The sequence below is a fragment of the Typopeltis vanoorti genome, chromosome 10 (assembly GCF_054136105.1).
Source record: "Typopeltis vanoorti isolate ZY-2024b chromosome 10, IOZ_Tvanoo_1.0, whole genome shotgun sequence".
Classification (NCBI taxonomy): Eukaryota; Metazoa; Arthropoda; class Arachnida; order Uropygi; family Thelyphonidae; genus Typopeltis; species Typopeltis vanoorti.
The window spans coordinates 106,886,942-106,899,264 of NC_143558.1; the positions used below are offsets into that span (position 1 = coordinate 106,886,942).

General features: G+C 37.1%; 1 protein-coding gene across 2 annotated transcripts in view; it reads right to left on the reverse strand.

Moving 5' to 3' along the window:
• The window catches only part of LOC150102656 (uncharacterized), a 144,005-nt gene that overhangs the window by 103,941 nt on the left and 27,741 nt on the right, over window positions 1–12,323 (reverse strand). For both annotated transcript variants that reach the window (XM_090398926.1, XM_090398927.1), the window contains exon 3: window positions 7,494–7,534. In XM_090398926.1, the coding sequence (XP_090255052.1) occupies window positions 7,494–7,534 (41 nt within the window). The remainder of the gene's footprint in view (window positions 1–7,493; window positions 7,535–12,323) is intronic.

Below are 12,323 nucleotides of genomic sequence, written 5' to 3' on the forward strand. Positions count from 1 at the left end.
ATTCCTGTATTTTTCCCTTGACTACTTTCTCCAAGACCTTGACAACGACTCCAGATATGCTGATCGGTCGGTAATTTGCAACCATAGTCTTGGATCCTCCTTTATGCAGTGGAACTATTTTCCCCTCTTTCCACGCCTTCGGGACTAAGCCAGACCTGAGACTCAGATTAAACAACATGGTCAAGGGCACTGATAATTCATTAGCCGCTTCATGCAAGACCCGTGCCGGTATACCATCCAATCCCACAGATATATTCACATTAAGGTTCTGTAATAGACTATTCACCTCCACTTCATTCATCACAATTCCCATATAAACTAATGGTTCCTTCATTTTTTCAACGTCACCACCTGGATGATATACTTTTGCAAAGTGCGCACTCAGTAACTCCACTATATCGACTGGTTCAGTGAACTCTTTACCATCGTCATTCCTTAAAATCATTTTGCCATGTACAGTTTTTTCTTGCTTGCAGCATATTGAAAGAACTGTTTGGGATTCTCTTTTGCTTGCATAGCTAGTTTCCTTTCATAATCGGCTTTTGCTGTTTTTACCACACTCGTTACCCTTCTAGCCTGTACTTTATACCGTTCGTGTGCCTGCAGGTCACCCCTTTCTTTAAATTCCCTCCATAGTCGTTTCTTTTTTTGCAGCTCAAGCTTAATGGTGTTATTCATCCATTTAACCCCTCCTTGTTTCACTATTCGGACCTTAGGTATACAATCAGCCATAACCCCCTGTAAATGCTCTTTGATCGCTTCCCATGCTCTATCGACGTCCAGCCCTTGCAGTTGTACATGCCATGGCACTGATCCAAGCAATCTCCTAAGCTTGTCATACTTGCCAGCATGGTAATTCCACATATACCCTGTCTTAATCACAAATTTCACACCTTTAGCCACCTCCCAGGTCAAGACCTTATGATCACTCTCACCAATAGGTGGCAACATGGTCATATTCATTACAGTCAAATTCTCAGATACTATTACCAGGTCAAGCACTCTCACACCCCTAGTATTTTCAATTACATGCTGTTTCAGATAGTTATCCCTTAATAATTGAATAAAATCCATTTCCTTCCTCACATGTGTCCTCTCCTCCTTCCAATCAATGTTACCATAGTTGAAATCCCCCATAATAATTACCCTCCTTCCACTCATTTCATCAATTTGTTTATGCATACCATCTCCACCATCTATTCCATCACCTGGTCTATAGCAGCACCCAACTGCATATTTTATTCTGCCAGTATCAATCTCACACCAAATAGCCTCAAATGAGCTCCTTTCACTATCCTGCAATACTTCAATTCTCCTTGGCTGCAGTTCATCAGCTATCATCAATAACACCCCTCCCCCAATTTTATTCTCTCTGTCCCTCCTAAACATACTATAACCTACACATTCTATCCCACTAACTATATCATCTTCCGTCAGCCATGTTTCACTAATGCCAATAACCTGTGGCCAGGAAGAGCCAATCAAGGCCAAAAATTCTTCCCTCTTGTTCCTAATACTCCTGGCATTAGTATACATGAATTGCAGTGTTCCCTTTGTCCCACCCCTATCTTGATGCGTTATTCTAAATATCCCATTCCCATTTTTTGTCCTTATTGCTGGCTCAGGTACATTATATACATTTTTACACTCAACTGTCTCACTGATGTCTGGATATCCACTTCCCCCCCTCCTTGGTAGTTCTAGTTTCCCTGGTTCTGCACATCCATTTTCACTTCATTCAGCAACACTTTTTCCAGTCTCCGCACACCAAGTCCATTCAAATGCAGTCCATCCATCTTGTATAAGTCCTTTCGCCCATCAAACTCATTCCACACGTCCACAAATTCCACACCACACCGTCCGCATAACCTGCGCATAATATCATTTGCGATTATGGCCCTCCTTCTAAACTCCTCTCTGTCATACCGCGGTAACAGACTCACCATTCTAACTCTGTCACTCTTTTCTTTCGCTACCTTTAACAATACTTTCAAGTCCTCTCTCATAAAAAATTTATCACCTTTCAATTCATTCGTACCAGCCACAATTGTTATTTCTTTCACCCTCTGTTTTTGCACTCTAATGCTCTCACTTACATCCTTAAATTTCGCACCCGGCAAGTACGATTTAGTTACACTCCCATCTATTACTCCTCTTAATAGCGAGTCACCATACAATACTCTCTCCTTCATTTCGGAAACTCGCTCACGCTGTTTATTTCCGTTAGCCGAATCACTCTGGAAAGAGTTTTGCAGGTGCTCTAATTGCCGCTGCGCATCTTGTATCACTGCGCGCAGCCTAGCGATCTCACTTCCTACAAATAATTCCTCATTTTTTTTATCATTCAAACCATTTTCTCATTTTCTCTATATAACTGAGACATATAAGTTGGTCAGAGGTTGTTAACAGGTTAACATGGAAGAAATTTTTCATAGAATGGGAGAGGAAAGTAGAACAAGAGGCTATCCCCTGGAAACTGAATAAGGATGGTGTGAGCAAAGGACTGAGGAGCAGGTTCTCAGTGTAATAGTGACAGTGTCATAAGGAGTGGGGGGTCTACACTGCTATAACTGAGGCTTTAGAACAGATTTTGGTAATGATGTGGACTGACATGTAGAGGTGTTAGATAGTTATGGTTCTATTAATATAAGGCCTTGATCAGGTCACATATGGAAATTTGTGCACATCAGGATTCATGCAGATGAAGACTGCAATGAAAAGGTCCAGAGATGAGCGACTATAATGGTGAATGGAAACCATTTAAGGCATGGTTTGATGAGCTTTGTGTGCAACAGTGTGTATGTGATGAGGCTCTGGCTCCATGGAGGTCTCATGTAATAAGGACAAATTTATCTGCTCAGGAGCCTATGGAAAAATCTCATCATCATCAAATTCCTGATGTGTACCCTCAAGAGGTGTACAGGATATGATAGTACTACATGAAAAACTTACATAATTACTAACTTCCTATCTACAATTCTCCTCCAAATTAATCTGTTATCTGTCACAACTCCAGCATTATTGGATTGTATATTTCTGTTTTTAAGGCACTTGTTTACTGTATCAATCCATCATCTTGATTTTCTTTATCACTTTCCTGCCAATCTGGCAGAGAACACTTGTTTTGCTAATCTTTCCTCTCCCATTCTGTTTAAGTGACCATAATCCAGGAATTCCTGGATTATGGTCATCCTTGTTTATTATTAATAAACAAGGATGACCATATCCTTGTTTATTGATGATTAATATCCTTGTTTTTAATATGATTTTGCTACTGATGGCATCTGTTCATGCCCCTAATCTTTCTCAGGACTCTCATATCTGCAGTCTCGAGTCTTTGGTCAAGTGTTTTACTTCTGATCCAGATCCATAAGTTAAAATTGGACTGATTACTGTCTTGTATAAAGCTAATTTAGTGTTTTGACTAATTTCTCTCTTATTCCATAGAAATTTATTCAGTTGACTTCCTACCATATCAGCTTTGTTGATTCTGTTGTCTATTTCCATATTTAATTTACCATCTTCACTAAAAATTGTGCCTAAGTAGATGAAATGGTTTACTTGTTCTATAGGTTCTCTATTCACAATGCAGTTGATATCTCTTCCATTTTAAATCTGGTAACAATTAATTACCAACCTGTCTCAATCATATTAATCCCCCCCCCCACCTCCTATACCAGACTCTGCAAATCACATTTTCCAATTATTTTTGCAAACGACACTGAGATCGTTTCCTTGGAAATGTCCAGAGATGAGTTACTATTATAGTTACTCATCTCTGGACATCTTCATCTCCATGAGTACTACGTTATTCTGATGTGCACAAAGTTTCATATGTGACCTGATCAAGGGCCTTACATTAACAGAACCATAACCATTTAACACTTCAACATGTCAATCTACATCATTACCAAAATCTGTTTTAAAAGCCTCGATTATAGCAGTTTAGCCCCCTCATGACACTGCTCACCATTATTCCGAGATCCCTTCCTCCACCCTTCCTTCAAAATAACCTCCCATCAAGTGCTTGTTTACTATGAATCCCATTCTTGCCTTCCAAATTTCAAAACCTTGCACTATGCAACACTGAACTGATAACTCCACTCACACATTATTCAAATTCTCCTGTAAAAATACATCTCCTCTTGCCTCAGTTCTTCCCAACTTTGCATCATTGGCAAACAACTGCATAGTTTGATTTAAACTGACTTATCAGCATCTTCTTTTCAACTCACTAATCTTATCTAACCCTGGATGTTCCATTTAATTACCAACTTGTCATGTGGTGATTATCAAAAGACTTTACAGAATCTAAATATACTACTACATTATTATTATTATATGGGCAACTCCATGGAGTCCATAGACTCATCAAAGGAGATTCTGAACATTATGCCAAGCACTAGCCAATATTCACATAGCTTTTGAACTTATTCACAGTATTCCCATTCTTATCCAACGCATTTGTCATCCTGTTGTGATGCAGACTGCGTAAACATGATATTTCCTTTAACAAACCTCCTATGGTGACCATCAAAGTGAATGCTACCATTATTAAAAATTCTGGATCGTAGCCTTCACTCATTCACCTCTCCAACATCTTAAACATTACTTCAGATATAACAGACTGACTGATAATTCAAAACCACTCTTATCACCTACTTTGCATTGTAAAGTACAATAATTCTGCTCTCTTTCCACTCCGTTGGGACTTGAAGAACTGATTTTATGTTAGGGGTGATCTGGAACAATTCCTCAAATTGGGTTTATATATGTCCTCAACTCCTATAGCCTTATTAACATTGTTTACATAAGTCGATACTTTTCAATTCAACTTTCCTAACACTGAAGTCATTTCCTTGGAGACTTTAATATTCATATGCCTATCAGAATACCAGACAACCAGAATCACACTATAAATATCTTGGATCTCTTCCTCACTAGTGATCCATCCAAGTAATACTTGGATGGATCACTAGTGAATGAATACTAATGGATCATTTGAATAATACTTCCTCACTAGTGATCCATCCAAGACAAACTACGTTTACTCTGTAAACGTAGCTTGTATTCTAGGTAGATGAAACCACAATCTTGTGCTGATCTCTTCCCCATGAAACAACACAATCACTCACATCCATGCATCATATGACATTACAAGAAAAAGTAGGATGACTTATGCAACTACTATGCTATATTTCCTATGATGGACCATTGCTTCCAGCCATCCAGACCTGAACTAGTCTGCTGAATGTATCATTAAAATAATTCTTAATGGCATGGAAACATTTATTTCACATTCCACCTTAAGTTCCTATCCCCTAAAATTGGTTCTCCCATAGGTGTATCAAAGCTGTATAAGAAAAGAATCGAGCATATCACTACTGTCCTGCATCCCAAACTTCATCTTTACTGCTTGTACTAAAGCCTGGAATAGCAGCAAAAATCGAAACATCAAAAACTGACTACAAGAGAGAGAGAGAGCTAAAAGTAGGAAACTTGCATCCTGTCCAGATGGCAGCCATTCTGGTCTTCAGCCAAAGCCACCGGTGTCAACTTCTGTCTGACCCTGCACCACTATTGCATCCCAATGGGTTTGCTGCATCATCATCATCACCCACAGAAAAAGCCAAACCTCCCTGCATCTCACTACTTCTCTAATTCTTGCAGTGCTGATTTTGGTAGTCCCTCAACTGTCCCAACACTCCACACTTGACGTCCAGTGTGTACTTGTGCCAGTAAGAGATCGGGAAAATACTGCTCAAATTGGACACCAGCCTCCTTGTCCTGATGACATTACTCCAAATGTGTTGATGCTCTAGAGCTGACTACCATTTTGTGTCATCTTTTTACACTTTCTTATTCCACTGGTATCTAACCTGCAGCCTGAAAATTAGCCTACCTACCATAAAACCTATCATATTATTCAACCTACCATAAAAGAGGCAAAAAATCTATACCTTCAAGCTACGATCAAATTTCTCTTACTCCAGTTCTTTCCAAAGTAATGGAATGAGCTATAACACTCATCTGCTACACTATCTTGGACTCAACTAATATATGACTGCCAGCATGGATGATCAACATTTTTTTCACTTTTGCCATCCATATATGGACAAATACCATAGAGAAGTTTGGCAGTCCCAAATGGTTGTTCTTGATATCACCAAGGCTTGACTGGGTCTGGCACAAAGACCTGTTAAGTATACGCCTATCATTTGATCTGCACCCTGATTTCTGCAGTTCGACTATGGAATTTTTGATTGGATGACTGAGTTTAGTTCATGGTTCTGCATTTTCTTAGTATACAACCAATGTAGAGGTTCCACAAGGCTCTCTTCTCTCACTCACCCTAATCCTTCTATATATAACTGATCTCTTCCAGCAGACTACTTTTCATTTGACAAACCTGGCAATGCACAAATTGCTGCAATCTCAGAGTCTTAGATAGATCTTCATTCATCAGTGGGGTTTGGATAATCTTTTTGGTTTCAATACTATGAAAACATGGCTCTTGCTTTATTTCCCACAAAAAAGAACCTTTCTCTTCCAGTCTTACTTTTGACAACAAAATTCTTATGAATGATGAAATCTATCTTTTTGGGATAACATTAACCTCAAATCTCTTTTGGTACAAACATATTACAAATATTGTCTCTCCAAAAAATTAGCTTTTCTTTTTTTCTTGAAGCATTACTTTAACTTCAAACAACTCCTAACTTTACACAAATCATAAATCTGTCAAACCATTGAATATTGCTCCTATATCTGGAGTGGTACCCCAAAGAGCCTCCCTAAAGATACTGGACTCTATACAGAAAATGGCAGTCAGACTGATCAATGATCCCTCACTCAATATATGCTTCACTCACTTTCAAATAGGCACTCAGTTTCTGCTGCTTGCATCTTCTACAAATATTTCTATGGCTCCTGTTCATCAGAATTAGCATCAACAATATTCCCACCCCTCAATCAAATTCATTCAGACACATGTAGCAACTAATCAACACTTCCTCACAGTGCATTGCCAAACTCACAGAAATTTATCTCTCTTTGTTCATCCCTTCCACTGCTACCCTCTAGAATAGTTCATCATCTTATATGATTCCCATGAATACAATCCAGAGCTTCAAGGTAAATGAGAACAAGTTCCTTCTTGTCCATCCATGGTACCATTGTACTATACATTGACCAATCTCTTGTGAATGGGTTTCCCCATAAAAAGAAAACTAACCTACATTTTCCTGCTAGCTCACAATCTGTTCCTCCTCCTGTGCTTCCACAACTCTGCATAATGTCACTTACAAGGAGGAAATATCTTAATGAAATATTTATTTACCATTTTGTTATTACTATTACCATTGTTATTTTCAAATCACATTTGTTAACTGTCATTACAAAGAAGCTTTTGTTTATAAAGATCATTTTATCTAATTTTAGAATTAGATTATTTTTTCTCATAAAGCATTTGGAAAAAAAAAAAAACTACTCACCTATTATTATTAACACAACTTTCACATAAGCAACCACATTCCTGTGGGATAAGAAAAAAAAATGTTACATTAAGATTATGAATATTGATTATGAATAACTTTGATATGACTTTTTTTTTCTCAAATATCTCTATTATCTTGATATCAGAAATATGTGTATTTGTTCCCCAACAGTGATCTTAAAACATGAGGGATTGTTTTAAGATCACTCCCTCAGTACTGTTAAATACTTTAGTACTGTTAAAGTGTGTGATGCTCAGAAGAAATTTATGAAAATTAGAACATACCCATAGATTTTAGTTATGTACAATATGACAGTTCCAAAGAGTAGAAAGAGGAATGACCAAAGGTGAAGAAAAATTTATTCTGTAAATTTAAAATTTAGTAGTAGCTGCATATATCTTGAACTATTTAGAGGAAAGTTGAGAAGTGGAAGAACCAATGCCAATTTTGCTGAAAATCTTGAAATATCTGTCAAAAATGCATATAATAGAAAAATTGTTTCATTTCTGCTGGAAAAGGAAGAAGAGGAAGACTGAGTCAATATCAACTATCCTAACCTATGAAAGGATTTCAGCAGAATAGTTGTATAGAGATACAGTAATGTAGACCACAGCAGTGATAATAATAAGTTTAGTTTAATCCTTTATCCAAGTGTGAGCAAACAAAGTTTGCGCCTGAAAGTATCTTCAGGACTGGGGTAAGGTAGTGCAACACCAGGCAACTCGTTGCAAAGGTGGAGAAAGCTCTCATTACTCCTATCTCAGGATCTCCCATAATGCAAAGCACATCTCCTTGCGGATATGTGTAATCCTATGCATTAAGGCAAGGGCCACTATCCATACCGGTTTCGACCTTTATTGAGGTCTCGTCAGTGGGAGCCAGGCCCAGTAGTGCAGATACAAAGGCAGAAGCAATGAGAGGTCATCCTAACCTATAAGAGTTGCCAAAGGGTGTGCAACCTTATTATTAAATTACTCTGGATTCAGAGAAAGATGTTGAGAGTTTATTTTTCACTTGGTTAGACTATAATAAGTTTAGTTTAATCCTTTATCCAAGTGTGAGCAAACAAAGTTTGCACCTGAAAGTATCTTCAGGACTGGGGTAAGGTAGTGCAACACCAGGCAACTCACAGCAGTGATATTTGCATCAAGAAAGAAATGAAGATATTATCCTGAATGGCATGCCAACTTTGTTGTAAGTTCTGAATATTAAAGGTAACTGAGGAGGGAAGAATAACTCTCTTGCTAAGAGAAAGACATTGGTTTAAATTCTGCTTAGGAAACAAGACCATTAGACATTTTAAAAGGTAGAACCAAGTGAATAACAGTCTTAAGGATGGCAGAGTTTCCTTTCTAGCTCCTGTAAAAAAGACAAGCCAATATTCAACAATGTTAAAGACACACAATATGAGACTAGAGAACTCTGCTAAAGTAATGAATTTCCATTATGAAAACCAATTTACTTGTCCCATAATATGCTATTGAATGAAATAAATAAATGTATGATGATAATATTCTAAGCATTTTGTTCACTTGGATAATGCAAAGGCTTTTGAATACGAAGGACACAGTATAATGCAATGTGTCACCAGTAGTAGTGTACTGAATTTGTAGTCGGTTGAGACAGTTATTGATAAATAGCAGGAAGAGAGTAGGTGAAACAACAGAGCTGTGCAACACTCTAGCATTAATAATAATCCACCATCACAAGATAATGTGTGTAGACAGAGAAAGAAAACTGATAATCCAAACTGCAAATGATGGATCATTAAGATATTTCACATAAGAGGCCTTCACAAAGGAATTAAATGCCTGAGCAACATAGCAAGACTTAAGTTTTGCCAAACTTTTCCACAGCATTTTCTAAAAGAAGAGTAACACATTCGAGAAAATCCAATACAATGACAAAAAGAAAAAGAGAAGAAATCCATCTTCTCAGGTATATCAATCTAAACATTAGTTAATGGTAGAAGTATCTCATAACACCCTATCCTGTGCCTTTCCTTTTATTTCTTCATAGCTCTTAGCTCCAGTTATTATTGTTTGTATATGAAATTATTGGTTTGCCTCTTAGTTTCTTTCCTTCTACAGTCCCCTCCATTATTCTGTAAGCAGTCCTCCATGCCTCAAGGTGGTGTCCAATTAGGCTTTTTCTTCTCTTATTTATGTGGTTCATTAGTGACTACTCTTCTTAAACCTTTTTTAGAACTTCTCCATTAGACTGTTTCTTTCACACTAATTCTCATCAACCTTTTCCAGCACAAAAGTTCAATGCCTCCAATCTTTTGGTATCTTGTTTTGTTCAAGTCCAAGTCTCATAACTATGTAGTGCTATGCTCCAGATGTATGTTTTCACCAATCTTTTTGATTCAATAAATTATAATTTTTAGGTGCAGAGTGACAATTTTTTATTTATTTATTTTAATTTTCAAGATTTGCAACAAAAGCTTCTTCAGTTACATTTATTTGTCTGTTACTAAATTTCATATTTTCCATTGGCTACGTTGAAGAAAGATTGAAAGTGAGCAGACAAGTTTAGTAACAAAGAGACATTATTAGTTTGGGAATCATTATCATACTTGACATGTTAGACCCAGTGACCTTTTACACCAAGTAATTTGGCTAGACATAAACCTACTTAATACCATGATAAGCTAATGAATTGCATTTATAGTCTGCATACTATGTCAAATGCCTATTCAGTTTGTCTGTTTTGCAGGAATTCTTCAAGAAAATTTTAAGGATTGTGTGTCAGCAGTGTGGGAAGTAAGGAGGGAGTGAATTCAAAGCACTCATGCTGCAAATTTAATACTTTGTATAGTAATTTCTATACAAAAAATCATATCCAACCCAATACAGGCATATAAACAAATCAGCCTTCAGAACACACATGCAATTTACAAACAAAAAATACTAGTTGTGGTGGACAGTACATGGCGTGGATGATAATGGTAGTGCTGGTTAGGTGTAGTTTGTGGATTATGTGGTTGACATGAAAAGTTGTAGAGTAGATGTCCTCCCTCAATGAGTCTTAGGACTCCTTGGAGGTGCCATGAAATAATAATAATAAAAAATGTTTCTTCTATTGTAGAAACCTTTTTGACTAAGTCCATTTTTGCTTTTATATCTAGTTAGCTTCCTCCATCTTCCGTGATGAGACTAAATGGTATTTAAACAAAGTTACCTGTTGTATTGGGTTATTTATTTCCAAGTTTACTTTCATAGGATATGCTTTACTTGTGATTAGTAGTTTAGTTCTCTTGTAATTAATTTTTAGGCTATACTGCATGAAAATTTCTTCCATCTTTGTCAGGTTGGATTTCACTTTGTGCTCATTATCAGCAATAACTGTTATATCATCAGCAAATTTTAACCAGTGAATTTCAATTCCATTTATCTCAATTCCTGTTTTTATTAGTTCTGTAAATTTATGTAGGTGGGAAAAATTGTTCCACTTCACAAAGGGGGGGGGGGAGATAAGACCAAGGCTACAAATTAAAGGCAAATCTGTGTGTTTGGAGTTTTTAAAGTGTTAAAGAAGTTGGTGAGCACCAGGATTCAGAAATGTGCTGATAATAGCAGTGTTCTTTAATGATCAACATGTGTTTGTTAGAGGGTTGGTCACTTTAGTAATCCTCTTATGTATTACAAGGTGACAAATTCAATGGATAAAGGAGATGCATATAGAGTAATAATACCCTGCTTATTGAATGATGAATAATGACCATTTGTCATATGAGCAAATTTTGCTCATATGACAGTTTGAGTTTTCCCATTCTATGAAAATCTTCATCCATGTTAATCTGGTAATAACATCTTACCCTCCTCATATCCACCTCTGCAAATTGCATTTCTTCAATCTGTCACATCATGCTCAACATTCAGAGACCAGAACCAATCTTAGTCAACAGTCTCTGGAGCCTATCTAATATCTCTTCTTCATTTTAAAACCAGATGACCAAATCTGTGCATAGTAATCAATATGTGGCCTGATGAAGGTCTTATAGCATAGAACATAATCTTCTAACTTCCACATGAAAATGTTCATATCACTCACAAAATGTATACTCTGCATCCTATCTTTACATTCCAAATTTTTCCTCTTGTGTGGCCCCTTATTTTTGCTGCCTAATTAGCGTATCTGCTCTCCAGCCAAAAGGCTAGGGGTTTGAATCCTGCCATGGGCATGGATGTTTGTGATTGTCTGTGAAAATACTAATGGTGGTGGTTGGCAGTAGATGGTGTTGTTGCGGTTCATTGTAGTTGGTGGATCGAGTGGTGGACAGTTGTAGAGTAGGTGCCTTCCCTCGATGAGTCTTTGGACTCCATGGAGGTGTCACATAATAATAGTAATAATAATACTTTACAACATTGAAATGACAACCTCATTCACTTACACATTTATCCAGTCTATTCAAGTCATCTTGCAGAGCCACATCTGCTCTATTCCTCATAGTTCTTCCTAACTTTGCATTATCTGCAAACAACTACATATCACCATTCAAACCTTTCTTAATATCATTCACATACAAGTTAAACAGCAATGGCTTCAAAAAAGCTCCCTCATAAACAACTCGATGATACATATATATCAGACAACCAATCTCCGATCCAATACACACAAATTTATCAAACCTCATCTAGTTTAATTTAATTACAAGCTTGTTGTCATGTGTCAATCTATCAAAGACCTTTTCAAAATCTAAATATACCACTTGGTATATATCTCCCTTGTCCATTGCATCTGTCACTATGTTATAAGCAAGTATATTGCTAAAACACAATTTTACATTTGCAAACCAATGCTGTCCATCAAAGAGAATGCTGC